At 59.5% G+C, this 16089-nt stretch overlaps 1 protein-coding gene across 1 annotated transcript; it reads right to left on the bottom strand.

Moving 5' to 3' along the window:
* Nucleotides 1-308: 308 nt before the first annotated feature.
* On the bottom strand, nt 309-7081 carry LOC132082420 (steroid 21-hydroxylase-like). Its single transcript, XM_059486681.1, has 10 exons — nt 6883-7081; nt 6427-6516; nt 5751-5902; nt 5184-5279; nt 4804-4911; nt 4061-4147; nt 3517-3702; nt 2670-2830; nt 1561-1664; nt 309-967 (listed from the first exon to the last, which is right to left on the bottom strand). Exons 1-10 carry the CDS (start codon nt 7079-7081, stop codon nt 720-722), a joined length of 1431 nt encoding a protein of 476 aa, XP_059342664.1. The 3' UTR covers nt 309-719.
* Between the last annotated feature and the right edge of the window lie 9008 nt (nt 7082-16089).

The raw sequence follows: 16089 nt of genomic DNA, 5'->3' as shown, positions 1-16089 counted from the left end.
GTTGCCAGGCACACCAGGCCTCGGCCAATCAGAGCACTTCATGCTTTGAGTCGCCTGTTGCCAGTCAGATCAGCAGAACGCAGCGCCCCGCACAAACCCGCCGTATCTCGCAGGGCTGCGAGCCCAACCCGGACCGCAGCCTCTCCGGGGAGGGCTTTGCGGAGCGGGGAAGTGCAAATCAGCCAGACCGCTATCTTCTGATGCTGTCCGAGGGCTGTGGCGGGTGCCGAGAGTGGCCGGTCAGGGTGGGCGCAAGGCTGGGCTTCAGGCGTTCCGGACGTTTAGGGGGTCCCAGGAAGAGCCGGGACTTGTGGGTTCAAAAGCACAAATTTTATTAGGAGGAGATAAATGGGGCCCTCCCACACTGCATTGACTCAGGCATCCGGGAGAGACCCAGCTATCTGGTTTTGAATGGGGGCACGCAGGGGTCAGGTGTCAGGTGAGTTGGGATGGAGTCACGCAGGGTTCAAGCAGAGTCAGATGGGGTTAGGTAGGGTCACAGCTGGGGTCATAGCCGGTGTCAAGGTGAGGCATAGGGTTGGCAGGGGTGAGGCCGATGTCAGGTGGGGTCAGTCAGGGGGTCACGGTCAGCCAGGTTCAGGCAGTGTCACACAGGCTCAGGTGAAGTCAGGTGTATTCAAGAAGGGTCAAAAAAACCTCAGGTGAGTCACAGTGTGTTCAGAAAAGTAATAAAGTGGTCAAGTGGAGTCAGGCCAGGGTCAGGGTAAGCCCGGGGGCTGGCAGGGCACCATACGCAGGCGAAAGGAGGGGCAGCGCAGCACCGTGCCCGGTGAGCCCCTCAGCCCCGGCAGTCCCTCCGGGCCCGGCTCCAGACGGAATTCCCGCAGGATCAGCCCCAGGAACACGAAGAGCTCGGCCCGCGCCAGCCCCTCCCCCGGGCACGATCGCGCCCCGCAGCCGAACGGCAGCAGCGACCGCGAGGGGGCGCCCGGCGCCAGGAACCGCTCTGGGGGGCGGCGGCTCAGCTCCGAGGGGTGCGGGGGGACCCGCAGGATCGGGGGGTTCCGGGGGGGGACCCACAGGCTTGGGGGGAGCGGGCGCCATGGGGGGACCCAGGACTTAGGGGCGGACCTCCACAAGTTTGGAGGGTGCCTGGGGGTTCCCCAGGTTGGACTTCGGGGTTCAGAAGGGAAACATGGGGGTTTGGGGTGACCCAGGGGCTCAGAGGGAGTCTAAGATTCGGGGGAGACCCCAGGATGACAGAGGGGATTCACATGTTTGGGGAGGGTTCAGACACCTGAGGGGGGTCTCAGGGGTTTCGGCAGGGGGGTAGAGGGGAGGAACAGGTTTTGAGGGGGGTACACAGATATATGGGAGAACTAATGGGGATGGTGGGGGGTAACCACAGGTTTGGGGGAGGGGGTGTGGGGTTGGGGTGGTTCAGGCATCGGGGGGGGGGGGGGGGACACTCATGACACAAAGGTGTTCCCAGGATACCCAGGAATCAGGGAAAACACCATGGCTGGGGGAACCCAGTTTGATGTTTGAGGAAACCCAGGAGTTCAGGGGGGCACTCAGAGTGCAGGCATACCCACATACCGGGCAGGAAGACCTCAGGGTGCTGCCAGATGTCAGGGTCCTGTTGGGCTGCCAGCAGGTTGGGGATCAGGACAGTGCCGGCTGCCACGGGGAGCCCCCCAAGACTGGAAGGGGACAAGGTGCATGGAGACAGACTGCGGTCTGCTGGGGGCTACTGAAAGTTACATGGGCCATACTGAGACCTACTGAGGCTCTCTGGGGGCTCACTGGGTATGACTGGATGTCTGTTTGGGTCTACAGGGTCTATACTGAGATCTGGTAGGTGCTGCTGGGAGTTACTGGGTGTCTGTTGGAGTCTACTGGGGCTCTCTGGGGTCTCCTGGGATCTATTAGGTGCCTACTGGAATTTACTGATGCTATACTGGAATCTACTGGAGCCATACTGACACCTACTAGAATTTATTTGGGGTCTACTGGCACACTGGGTGGGATCTGCTAGCGCCATACTGGGATCTGGTGGAGTCCTACTGGAGCTCTCTGGTATCTACTGGCTATCTGTCGAGGTCTACTGGGGCCATACTGGGGTCTACTGGGCTCACTGGGAACTGCTGGACCCATCGTGAGCTTTTCTGGGGGCTACTGGATGTCTACTGGGGTTTCGTGGGGCTACCTTGGACTTACTGGGATATATTGGGAACTCCTGCTGGGATCTTCTGGGCTCTGCTGGGGCCTACTGAGGCTATTCTGGAATCTTCTAGGATCTACTGAGTGTCTGTTAGGGTCTACTGGGGTCATACCAGAACCTGCTGGGGCAAGTGGAATGTACTGGGGTTATACTGGGGCCTACTGGGACCTAATGAGTCTTACTGGGATTTATTGGGCCCTGTTGAAGCCTACTGGGTCCTACAAGGACTTACCAGACTGTACTGGTCTATTGGAGTCTACTGTGGGCCTACCTCTACTGGGCCCTACTGGTAAATATTCTGCATATTCGGGTCTTACCCGGGCCATGCTGGGACCTGATGGGTCTTAGTGGGACTTGCTGGGGTCTAATGGGCTCTGCTGGGTTCTCCCGGACCCTACTGATGATACCAGGCGGACCCTTCCTGTTCTGTGGTGGTTGCCCCTCACCCAGGCTGGCCGGTGGCGGCTCCTCCCTGCCCTGGTACCTGGTGTGGCGCAGGGCGCAGTGGGGCAGCGCCAGGGGCGCAGGGGGTCGCAGCCGCAGGGTCTCGCTGACGGTGGCCTGAAGAAGGGGCAGGCGCCCCATGTCCCCTGGCCCGGGTGGTCCCTGTGCCCCCTGCAGCTCCGCCCGCAGCCGCACCTGCAGCTGCACAGGTGTGCCATGTCTGCCATGGGGCACCAGGGGAGGGGGTGCATCCCAGGGGGCACACAGTGGCAATGGGATGACAGGGCGACTCCCCAGAACCCCAGACCCCCCCAAACTCACCAACCTGCCCCTGGGACCCCAAACCATCCTCAAGCCTGGCCCTCTCCCTTGGCAACCCCCTTGAACTCCCAGATCCTCCCCAGACCTGTCCTGAGACCCAACCCCCACCCCAGACTTGCTCCTCCCTCCTCCTTGGGGACACCCCTGAGCCCCCAGATCTCTCTCTTAGGACCCTCTATCCCTGGACCCTGAGCCACCTCTCCATGGAAACCCCAAACCAAGGAGCCACATAGAGACACAGACACAGCTCTGAAATGTCTGACAGATCCATGGGGCACCTCAGGGTGGTGCAAGGGCACAGTGTCAGCCATGGGGAGGAGGACGTGGGGGACATGTAGGACACAGGTGGGGATATGGGACCCCCAAGTACCCACATGGAGCCCTGGCACTGTACAGGGGACAGGGGGTGCTCCACATCATCTGGGGGCAGAGCAGCAGGAAACCCACGGAGAAGGGAACATGAGGGACATATGGAACACAGGATGTAGGGGGGGACACAGGACCCCTGGGGACACAGAGGACCCCCCCAGGGCTGCATGGAAGACATGGAGGGACATGTGTTTCACCTCGGGGCGGTGCAGCAGGAAGGCCACAGCCCAGCCCAGCGCCGCCGCAGTGGTCTCGGTTCCCCCAATGAACAGGTCCACCAGCGCCATGTGCAGCCGGGGGGGGCTCAGGGGGCCCTCCCGTGCCCCAGGATTACGCCCCAGCAGTGCCCCCAGAACTGAGTCCGGGGGAGGGGAGGGGCACGCCTGGCAAAGGGGTGACACGTGTTGGGGGTTTCTCCTGATCCCCAGCTGCCCCCAAACACGGGAGTCTCTTCCAAACCCCCAAGTCCACCTAAACCCCTGGCCCTCCCCAAGGCCTTACAAGCCTCCCAGACCCCCGGCTCCTCCCATCCCCTTGGGTCCCCCCAAACCTCTGTTTCCCCAAAAATATGTGGGTGCCCCCAAGCCCCTGGGTAGCCCCCAAACTCCTGGTTTCCACCCAGAACCTGAGTCCTTCCAGACCCCCATGTAGTTTCCAAAGCCCTGGGTTTCCCCTGAGGCTCTGTTCCAACTGCACCGCTCCTGACCTCGGGCTGCCTCCCAGCTCCCCGGGCCTCCCCACCTGATGCCGCTGGATCTGGGTCTCCACAAACATGTCACGGTGCTGGACAAGCTGCAGCAGCTTCCGCAGTCCCGGGTTGGGCAGGGCCTGCACACAGGGACTCCATGGGGACCCCCACCGCCAAGAAACCTTTGACCTCAGAGAGACACCCGCTCCCCCAGAGATGCTGCCTGAGTCTCCTGAGCCCCAGAGATACCCTATGGCCGCTCCCCTGGGCCATACAGACCCCTCCAATGTCCTACAGGCATCCTCAGCACCACAGAGACACTTTACCCCACCTCAGCCCTATACAGCCCCCACAACTGCCCCTCCCAGGCCCAGAGATCCCCAACACCATATAGACCCTGTAACACTCACCCTAGCCCCACACAAACACTATAACCCCTGCCCAGCCCCATTAGAGTTATAGGGTCCCTTCCCAGTACCACAGACACCACCCAAGCTCTCTATGGACCCTATAAGCTCTCTGTCAGCCCTCCATACCCTTCTCCAGTCCCACACAGATGCTATAACCTCACTCCCAACCCCATATAATCCCACCAGCCCCATATCTCTCCCATGGGCCATATAATCCCCCTGAGACTCACAGCCCTTCCCAGGCCCCCAAGGGCCCATAGTCCCCCTGTAGATCTCCACAATTCCCTTATTGCCCCCATAGGGCTCTATAGCTCTGGGCTCCATAGACCCTCATGCAGCAAAAAGGCCACAGCCCCACAGCCACCCCCAGGAGCTGCCAGGCTCACCCGCAGCAGGGGCAGCAGGTCCAGCACCCGAACACTGCTGTGCCCCCAGACCTGCAGCAGCTCCCCCAGGCAGCGTGAGAAGGCCCGGAGCTCCCCTGGAGGGGGCACCTGGAGGAGAACACACCTGTGTACTGCCCAGTACTCAATTGTCTCTGGATCCCCCAGAACACCCCGAACATCATTTCAGACATTCGGGTCCCCTCAAATTCCTATGTGCCCCCAAACCCCTGCCACCCACACACAAATTGGTCAGTCCCCCCAAACAGCTGGATGTTCCCTCCACAGACTCCTGGGTCCCCCCCAAACCCTGGGCCCCCATAAAAACTGGGGTCCTCCTCCAAACCCCTGTCTCCATCCTGGGCCCCCTGCCAGATCCTCACCAGCTCCCCAAAGAGGAGGCGTGCGATGGTGCTGCAGGTGTGGAAGGTGAACACCTCAAAGGGGTCCAGGGGGGCCTCCCCATACGAACGCAGCTCCTGGGGGAAAGAGAAGGTTAGAGAGAGCCCCAGAGCAAATAAAGGGGGACTCCAAGGCTGGTTTAGGGGGTCGCACAAGAGAAGTGCAGAGCTCTGAGGGAGTTATGGGGACTCACAGGGATAATGCCCTTTTGGGGTGCAGAGGGTGAGGTTTGGGTGGGTAAGTTTTGGGGGACAGTGATGCGGGTGCAGGGTTTGGGGATCAGGTTTGGGATGCAGAGATTGGGGGATGAGTGCAGGGGGTAGGGTTTGGGGGGCAGTTTCCAGATGCAGGGGACATGGTTAAGGTGCATGGGTGGGGTTTGGGTGAAGGGAGTGAGGCTCAAGGTATCAGTTTTGGGGTGCATTGGCCAGGGTTTTGCTGGTCAATATTGTGTGGGGATCTGTTTTGCAATGCTGGGAGGATCAGTTTTGGGGGTGTCGGGGTTGCAGAAGGATCATTTTGGGCAGGAGTCGGTTTCAGGGTCTCACCTCACACAACTCCTGGCCCTGCAGCCAAAGGAGGGGCCCGAGACACCCCCCAGCCCGTGCCAGTGCCCCCCGAACTGCTCCCCGCTGCCGCCGCCAGCCAGGGCAGGGGTCTCCCAGTGCCAGGTCCCGGCCCCCCCGTGACACCAGCGACCCTGGGGTTGGGCAGGAGCAGTAAGGGACCCCCAGAAACCCCCCAGCCCCTATAGGGACCCACCTCCAATACACCAGGGGTGTGCTACAGGGCCCCACTACCTCATAAAGCCTCCTTCAACCCCATAGCCGCTTCCTCCATGGGACCCTCCTAATGCCACCCTGGAGGCTGAAGGGTGTGTCTGGTGGGGCAGAGACCTCTAGAAACTGCCCTAGCCCCTACAGACAACCCACCCCTCCAGAACTGCCCCCCCCCCCCCAGTACCCATGTCCCCAACTCCATTGGGACCCCCTCCCAATCCCGTAACAACCCCTTCAATCTCATAGGAACGCCCTCAAAACCCATAAGGACTTGCCATCCCACAGGGCCCCCCCAAACCCTTAGAGACCCTCCCCGAGCCCCACAGAGAACCCCAGAAACCACACAGTGACTCCCTTCAAATCCCCCGAAGGGCTTCACTACACACAGGATACTCCCCAAACCCCACAGGAACCCCTCCAACCGCCCCCCACCCCGCCGCCATACCCAGATAGCTGTGGGGGCGCCCCAGCCAGTCCCCCCAGTGCCGGACCAGCGCCTCGCGGATGGTCGCCACCGAGCTCGGCACCAGCACCTCTGCAGGGAAGAGGAGGGGCTGGGGGTACTCCAAAACTGGGGGAGATCCCAAACCAAGTGGGGAGTCCTGGCGTGGGATTTTGGGGAGAGCATCGGGGGATTAGGGCCCCAAGAAAGGTTTGGGGGGGTTTGAGGAGAGGTCCCCAGCGCAGGGGGAAAGGGCAGAGTTGGGGGCTCGGAGAGTCCCTGGGGAGCAGGGAGGGGAGTTTGGGGGGCTGTGGGGTCCCGGGCGGTTGGGTTGGTGTCGGGTTCGGGGGTCCCGGGCGGCTGGGGTGGGGTCGGGTTCGGGGGTCCCGGGCAGCTCGGTCAGGGTCGGGTTCGGGGGTTCCGGGCAAGTTCGGCTGGGGTCGGGGATCCCGCACTCACCGCGGCCCGCCGCGCGCAGGCGCAGCACGGGCCCGTGCCGCCGCGTCAGGCGGCTCAGGTGCAGCGCCCCCTGTGGGTGCAGCAGGTGCAGCACGCCCCAGCGCGGGCCGCGCCCATCGCCACGCCGCGACAGTCGCGACAGCAGCGACAGCGACAGCAGCAGCGACAGCAGGCCCAGCAGCAGCGCCGCAGCCGCCATGGCCCGCGGGGTGGGGGGGCGGACCGGAGAGCCCTTATATTGGGGAACCCCACAACCACGCCCCATGCAGCCCCACCCCCTAAGTCCTGCCCCTCTCAGGTGGCGCACACGCACCCTACTACGACAACCCGCCACCGCCAGCATAAAAGTGGACCCTGGGCCCAGCCCCATAAAGAGCGCCCCTTAAAACCCCACCCCTCGAGGCTCGGGCCTCACACGGGAGGCTTAAAGCCCCGTCTCACGTCAAGCCCTGCCCCGCACCGGCCGCTCTGCCTTTGTAAAGGGGAGCCCTACGCCCCTGCCCTGGAGGCAGCCCCCCATCCTCTATAAAACAGACCCGAAGTCCCTGCCCCGGGATCCCTGACTCCTGATGCATTGATTCCTCCATAAAGCAAACCTCTAATCCCTAACCCCTCAAAATGACCCCACCACTATAAAAGTGCCCCCTCAAGCCCTGCCCCTCCAAACACCACCTTATTAAGGGGACATTTTAAGCTTCACCCTCCTCCTCACCTCCTCAAATATCCCCTATCCCAATTCCCACAGCCCTCGTGGAGGTGCTCCCACCCCCCCCCCTTAAGTCCCTGCACCCAGAGCCTCCTTCACAGGTCCCTGCCCCCAATTTCCCTCACTCTAGCAGCAGCATTTGAGGATCAGAGACATTTATTGGGGTCCAGCAGAAGTGAGGGAGGTCTCCAATAGAGTGTGAGTCCTAGGGATGTCCCCTTGGGGGATGATGTCCCTCCAGTTCCCGGGTCCTGGAATGATTACAGGTGGGGACTCACAATAATCTGAGAAGTGCTGAAGTCAGGAAGGGGACCCCCACCCGGGGATGTGTTGCCCGGGGAGTTTGTGGGGTGCTATGGTGGGGGCCCTCAGGAGGGGTATTGAGAAGGGAGTTCCAGGTGGGGGATGTCTCAATGTGGGGATCTCTCAGGGACCCCCCAATAGGATTAGGGATGTGAAAGTGTCAGGAGGGGGGCTCCTGTGGGTGGGTGCCAGGGATTGGGCCATGGTGTAGGGATCCCGGGGGTGCCCCCCATCAGACGCTCCCCCTCTGGGGCCCTTGCAGGTGTTGGGCCAGCTGCAGGTCCTTGGGGAGCAAGAGGATGCAGTGGGCAGTGAGAACAGTTATGAATCCTCCATCACCTGCACTGAAGCCCCTCAGCATCCCCTGACCCCTTGGCAGCATCTCCCAGGGGCAGAAACCCCCTAAACACACTCTCAGGGCACAGGGTCCTTTCAAATCCAGCCACTGGCAGCTCAAACACCCTGTACCCCTCAAAGTGGGTAGTGGGCCCCAGTATCAAGTGACCCTCTCCCCATACCCTGACAGACCTCCCCCTGGTGGAAGGGGCCCCCACATAGCACTTCCCACAGCCCTCCATCCATGGAGGCCACAGACCCCCCACCACTACAAACCTGTCAGCCCCATGGGCTCTCCCTGAGCCCCAACAATGTCCCCTTAGCACCCACAGATATCCTCCTAGACCTCCCTAAGCCCCCAGAGCCACCCCCAGGATCTGCCACAGCCCCTCTGGACACCCCCACCCCCTGAGTACCCATAGCTCCCTTCCAACTGCCCACAGAACCCTCCCAGCCCCCCCCCCCCACCCCAAACCCCCACAGGAGGGTTCCCCTTGGACCATCTTTGGTCCCCCTGCAGCACCAGCTGACACAGGGGGACACGGGGAATGTTGGGGGACATAGGAGGACATGGGGGACGTGGTGACACGAGGGGGATATGGGGGACATGGGGACATCGGGGTCATGGAAGGCACAGGAGTCGGAATGATGTGGGTGGGTGTAGGGGACATGGAGGGGGGCTGTGGGAGACATCAGGACATGGGAAGACAGGATGGGGACATCCTGATCTGGGGCCATATCACCCTGGGGAGACCTTGGGGACACCCCAGGAAGGGGGACAAGGGGGTGACATCCTGGGGAGATCCTGAGCGTGGGGACTTGGAGGGCACCCCCCTGGCGACATCCACTGTGGGGAAAGGGGACACAAAGCCTAGGGGCATGGAGACAGTGCTCTAGGGACCCCCAAATGGGACAGGGCGCCAGTGCCACCACAGGGGAAGGGGCACAGGGGACATGCATCCCCTGGGGGATGGGTGGACGCAAGGACATCAGGAGGCACACAAGGACACTGCAGGAGGACAAGGCCATGTGCTGGGGGGAAGGCAAGGACATGGTGGGGCTGGAACAGTGTGGAGGGGGGGCTTTGTGTAGGGGTGGTCCCAGGGGCCTCCAGGGAGTCTTTAGGGGGGCCCAGGGTGGATTTGGGTGGTCCCAGGGGATTCTCAGCAGATGTTTGCACATCGCAGGGTGGATTTGGGGGATCCAGAAGGTGGTGAGGGACCCCAGGGGAGATCCTGGGGTGGATTTGGGGGCATCTAATGGGGGTTGGAGGGTCCTGGGAGGGGGTGAGGTCCCCAGGCACTCTGGGGTGTATGAGGGTGGGTTTAGGGGGTCTGGAGGGGGTTTGAGGGTTCCAGAGAGTGTTTGTGGGGATTCTGAAGGTGGAATTTGGTGTTCCAGGGTAGACTGGTGGAAGGGCAGTCTGGAGGGTCCCAGTTGGTGTTTGGGGGATTCCTGGGAGGGAGGGAGAGGTTTTCAGGTTACATTTGGGGGCTGCCAGAGGGTCCCAGGGAGTAGAGAGTGTCTGGGGGGGGGGGGGGGGGAGGGGGTGTCTCGTGGTGAATTTGAGGGATCAGGATGTTCTTGAGTGGATTTGGAGTGTCCCAGGGGTTGTTTGTGAGGATCCCAGGGTTGATTTGTGGGGTGCAGGGTGGATTTTGGGTGTCTAGGGCAGGGTGGATTTTGGGTGTCCCATTCTGCGATTAGTCCTCAGATCCACAGTGAGTATCCCTTGTAGCAGTGACTCTTTCTGCAGCACTGCAGCCCCCACCCCGGCCCCAGTGATTTCAGCTCCAGTCCCACAAGCTTTATTTTACTGCCAGCTCTCTTCTTCCAGCTCCAGCTCTGTGTTTTTCCAGCTTCAAATGCCAGCATCTGGCTCTTGGCTCCAGCTTGGAAACAATTCAGCTCCCGCACGAGCCTCCGAAAGCCCACCCCACCATCCATATGCTAGCGCTGCAGTGATTTTAGCCCCCACCGAGCAGTCCCCAGGCACTTTGCCACCCCCCGCGTAAGTTCTCCTGGATGCCCACAGCCCCGTTCACAGGTCTAGTGCCTTTGCCATTTTCATTCACGTTGCCAGCCCCGCAGTCCACTTCCCAGCCCCACAGTGCGCCCCAAGAGGTGCCATCACAGGCGCAGGCAATATTCTGCCATCGACGGGGTTTCAGGCGCAAGCTTGCAGCCCCCTTTCGCCACCCCGCACATCCCGTTCTACTATTAGTGGCAATACCCAGCCCCTGCCTCCATGTCACAGGCCTACAGTGATCTCGGCGCAGGAACACTACAGTGTCAGGTACCAGCCCTAAGGTTACTGTGATGTGTTAAGCCACAATTCCAGTCGCACAATGACAAGACCAGGCCCAGTGACCTCAGCTCCTTTAGCTCTTTCCCCACAAGCTTTATTTTACTGCCAGCTCTCTTCTTCCAGCTCCAGCTCTGTGTTTTTCCAGCTTCAAATGCCAGCATCTGGCTCTTGGCTCCAGCTTGGAAACAATTCAGCTCCCGCATGAGCCTCCGAAAGCCCACCCCACCATCCATATGCTAGCGCTGCAGTGATTTTAGCCCCCACCGAGCAGTCCCCAGGCACTTTGCCACCCCCCGCGTAAGTTCTCCTGGATGCCCACAGCCCCGTTCACAGGTCTAGTGCCTTTGCCATTTTCATTCACGTTGCCAGCCCCGCAGTCCACTTCCCAGCCCCACAGTGCGCCCCAAGAGGTGCCATCACAGGCGCAGGCAATATTCTGCCATCGACGGGGTTTCAGGCGCAAGCTTGCAGCCCCCTTTCGCCACCCCGCACATCCCGTTCTACTATTAGTGGCAATACCCAGCCCCTGCATCCATGTCACAGGCCTACAGTGATCTCGGCGCAGGAACACTACAGTGTCAGGTACCAGCCCTAAGGTTACTGTGATGTGTTAAGCCACAATTCCAGTCGCACAATGACAAGACCAGGCCCAGTGACCTCAGCTCCTTTAGCTCTTTCCCCACAAGCTTTATTTTACTGCCAGCTCTCTTCTTCCAGCTCCAGCTCTGTGTTTTTCCAGCTTCAAATGCCAGCATCTGGCTCTTGGCTCCAGCTTGGAAACAATTCAGCTCCCGCACGAGCCTCCGAAAGCCCACCCCACCATCCATATGCTAGCGCTGCAGTGATTTTAGCCCCCACCGAGCAGTCCCCAGGCACTTTGCCACCCCCCGCATAAGTTCTCCTGGATGCCCACAGCCCCGTTCACAGGTCTAGTGCCTTTGCCATTTTCATTCACGTTGCCAGCCCCGCAGTCCACTTCCCAGCCCCACAGTACGCCCCAAGAGGTGCCATCACAGGCGCAGGCAATATTCTGCCATCGACGGGGTTTCAGGCGCAAGCTTGCAGCCCCCTTTCGCCACCCCGCACATCCCATTCTACTATTAGTGGCAATACCCAGCCCCTGCCTCCATGTCACAGGCCTACAGTGATCTCGGCGCAGGAACACTACAGTGTCAGGTACCAGCCCTAAGGTTACTGTGATGTGTTAAGCCGCAATTCCAGTCGCACAATGACAAGACCAGGCCCAGTGACCTCAGCTCCTTTAGCTCTTTCCCCACAAGCTTTATTTTACTGCCAGCTCTCTTCTTCCAGCTGTGTCCCATTCTGTGATTAGTCCTCAGATCCACAGTGAGTATCCCTTGTAGCAGTGACTCTTTCTGCAGCACTGCAGCCCCCACCCCGGCCCCAGTGATTTCAGCTCCAGTCCCACAAGCTTTATTTTACTGCCAGCTCTCTTCTTCCAGCTCCAGCTCTGTGTTTTTCCAGCTTCAAATGCCAGCATCTGGCTCTTGGCTCCAGCTTGGAAACAATTCAGCTCCCGCACGAGCCTCCGAAAGCCCACCCCACCATCCATATGCTAGCGCTGCAGTGATTTTAGCCCCCACCGAGCAGTCCCCAGGCACTTTGCCACCCCCCGCATAAGTTCTCCTGGATGCCCACAGCCCCGTTCACAGGTCTAGTGCCTTTGCCATTTTCATTCACGTTGCCAGCCCCGCAGTCCACTTCCCAGCCCCACAGTACGCCCCAAGAGGTGCCATCACAGGCGCAGGCAATATTCTGCCATCGACGGGGTTTCAGGCGCAAGCTTGCAGCCCCCTTTCGCCACCCCGCACATCCCATTCTACTATTAGTGGCAATACCCAGCCCCTGCCTCCATGTCACAGGCCTACAGTGATCTCGGCGCAGGAACACTACAGTGTCAGGTACCAGCCCTAAGGTTACTGTGATGTGTTAAGCCACAATTCCAGTCGCACAATGACAAGACCAGGCCCAGTGACCTCAGCTCCTTTAGCTCTTTCCCCACAAGCTTTATTTTACTGCCAGCTCTCTTCTTCCAGCTCCAGCTCTGTGTTTTTCCAGCTTCAAATGCCAGCATCTGGCTCTTGGCTCCAGCTTGGAAACAATTCAGCTCCCGCACGAGCCTCCGAAAGCCCACCCCACCATCCATATGCTAGCGCTGCAGTGATTTTAGCCCCCACCGAGCAGTCCCCAGGCACTTTGCCACCCCCCGCATAAGTTCTCCTGGATGCCCACAGCCCCGTTCACAGGTCTAGTGCCTTTGCCATTTTCATTCACGTTGCCAGCCCCGCAGTCCACTTCCCAGCCCCACAGTACGCCCCAAGAGGTGCCATCACAGGCGCAGGCAATATTCTGCCATCGACGGGGTTTCAGGCGCAAGCTTGCAGCCCCCTTTCGCCACCCCGCACATCCCATTCTACTATTAGTGGCAATACCCAGCCCCTGCCTCCATGTCACAGGCCTACAGTGATCTCGGCGCAGGAACACTACAGTGTCAGGTACCAGCCCTAAGGTTACTGTGATGTGTTAAGCCGCAATTCCAGTCGCACAATGACAAGACCAGGCCCAGTGACCTCAGCTCCTTTAGCTCTTTCCCCACAAGCTTTATTTTACTGCCAGCTCTCTTCTTCCAGCTGTGTCCCATTCTGTGATTAGTCCTCAGATCCACAGTGAGTATCCCTTGTAGCAGTGACTCTTTCTGCAGCACTGCAGCCCCCACCCCGGCCCCAGTGATTTCAGCTCCAGTCCCACAAGCTTTATTTTACTGCCAGCTCTCTTCTTCCAGCTCCAGCTCTGTGTTTTTCCAGCTTCAAATGCCAGCATCTGGCTCTTGGCTCCAGCTTGGAAACAATTCAGCTCCCGCACGAGCCTCCGAAAGCCCACCCCACCATCCATATGCTAGCGCTGCAGTGATTTTAGCCCCCACCGAGCAGTCCCCAGGCACTTTGCCACCCCCCGCGTAAGTTCTCCTGGATGCCCACAGCCCCGTTCACAGGTCTAGTGCCTTTGCCATTTTCATTCACGTTGCCAGCCCCGCAGTCCACTTCCCAGCCCCACAGTGCGCCCCAAGAGGTGCCATCACAGGCGCAGGCAATATTCTGCCATCGACGGGGTTTCAGGCGCAAGCTTGCAGCCCCCTTTCGCCACCCCGCACATCCCGTTCTACTATTAGTGGCAATACCCAGCCCCTGCATCCATGTCACAGGCCTACAGTGATCTCGGCGCAGGAACACTACAGTGTCAGGTACCAGCCCTAAGGTTACTGTGATGTGTTAAGCCGCAATTCCAGTCGCACAATGACAAGACCAGGCCCAGTGACCTCAGCTCCTTTAGCTCTTTCCCCACAAGCTTTATTTTACTGCCAGCTCTCTTCTTCCAGCTGTGTCCCATTCTGTGATTAGTCCTCAGATCCACAGTGAGTATCCCTTGTAGCAGTGACTCTTTCTGCAGCACTGCAGCCCCCACCCCGGCCCCAGTGATTTCAGCTCCAGTCCCACAAGCTTTATTTTACTGCCAGCTCTCTTCTTCCAGCTCCAGCTCTGTGTTTTTCCAGCTTCAAATGCCAGCATCTGGCTCTTGGCTCCAGCTTGGAAACAATTCAGCTCCCGCATGAGCCTCCGAAAGCCCACCCCACCATCCATATGCTAGCGCTGCAGTGATTTTAGCCCCCACCGAGCAGTCCCCAGGCACTTTGCCACCCCCCGCGTAAGTTCTCCTGGATGCCCACAGCCCCGTTCACAGGTCTAGTGCCTTTGCCATTTTCATTCACGTTGCCAGCCCCGCAGTCCACTTCCCAGCCCCACAGTGCGCCCCAAGAGGTGCCATCACAGGCGCAGGCAATATTCTGCCATCGACGGGGTTTCAGGCGCAAGCTTGCAGCCCCCTTTCGCCACCCCGCACATCCCGTTCTACTATTAGTGGCAATACCCAGCCCCTGCATCCATGTCACAGGCCTACAGTGATCTCGGCGCAGGAACACTACAGTGTCAGGTACCAGCCCTAAGGTTACTGTGATGTGTTAAGCCACAATTCCAGTCGCACAATGACAAGACCAGGCCCAGTGACCTCAGCTCCTTTAGCTCTTTCCCCACAAGCTTTATTTTACTGCCAGCTCTCTTCTTCCAGCTCCAGCTCTGTGTTTTTCCAGCTTCAAATGCCAGCATCTGGCTCTTGGCTCCAGCTTGGAAACAATTCAGCTCCCGCACGAGCCTCCGAAAGCCCACCCCACCATCCATATGCTAGCGCTGCAGTGATTTTAGCCCCCACCGAGCAGTCCCCAGGCACTTTGCCACCCCCCGCATAAGTTCTCCTGGATGCCCACAGCCCCGTTCACAGGTCTAGTGCCTTTGCCATTTTCATTCACGTTGCCAGCCCCGCAGTCCACTTCCCAGCCCCACAGTACGCCCCAAGAGGTGCCATCACAGGCGCAGGCAATATTCTGCCATCGACGGGGTTTCAGGCGCAAGCTTGCAGCCCCCTTTCGCCACCCCGCACATCCCATTCTACTATTAGTGGCAATACCCAGCCCCTGCCTCCATGTCACAGGCCTACAGTGATCTCGGCGCAGGAACACTACAGTGTCAGGTACCAGCCCTAAGGTTACTGTGATGTGTTAAGCCGCAATTCCAGTCGCACAATGACAAGACCAGGCCCAGTGACCTCAGCTCCTTTAGCTCTTTCCCCACAAGCTTTATTTTACTGCCAGCTCTCTTCTTCCAGCTGTGTCCCATTCTGTGATTAGTCCTCAGATCCACAGTGAGTATCCCTTGTAGCAGTGACTCTTTCTGCAGCACTGCAGCCCCCACCCCGGCCCCAGTGATTTCAGCTCCAGTCCCACAAGCTTTATTTTACTGCCAGCTCTCTTCTTCCAGCTCCAGCTCTGTGTTTTTCCAGCTTCAAATGCCAGCATCTGGCTCTTGGCTCCAGCTTGGAAACAATTCAGCTCCCGCACGAGCCTCCGAAAGCCCACCCCACCATCCATATGCTAGCGCTGCAGTGATTTTAGCCCCCACCGAGCAGTCCCCAGGCACTTTGCCACCCCCCGCATAAGTTCTCCTGGATGCCCACAGCCCCGTTCACAGGTCTAGTGCCTTTGCCATTTTCATTCACGTTGCCAGCCCCGCAGTCCACTTCCCAGCCCCACAGTACGCCCCAAGAGGTGCCATCACAGGCGCAGGCAATATTCTGCCATCGACGGGGTTTCAGGCGCAAGCTTGCAGCCCCCTTTCGCCACCCCGCACATCCCATTCTACTATTAGTGGCAATACCCAGCCCCTGCCTCCATGTCACAGGCCTACAGTGATCTCGGCGCAGGAACACTACAGTGTCAGGTACCAGCCCTAAGGTTACTGTGATGTGTTAAGCCACAATTCCAGTCGCACAATGACAAGACCAGGCCCAGTGACCTCAGCTCCTTTAGCTCTTTCCCCACAAGCTTTATTTTACTGCCAGCTCTCTTCTTCCAGCTCCAGCTCTGTGTTTTTCCAGCTTCAAATGCCAGCATCTGGCTCTTGGCTCCAGCTTGGAAACAATTCAG

The sequence above is a fragment of the Ammospiza nelsoni genome, chromosome 20 (genome assembly GCF_027579445.1).
Source record: "Ammospiza nelsoni isolate bAmmNel1 chromosome 20, bAmmNel1.pri, whole genome shotgun sequence".
NCBI lineage: Eukaryota > Metazoa > Chordata > Aves > Passeriformes > Passerellidae > Ammospiza > Ammospiza nelsoni.
Note: the sequence above shows the minus strand (reverse complement) of the source record. Positions and strands in the feature narration are given on the sequence as shown.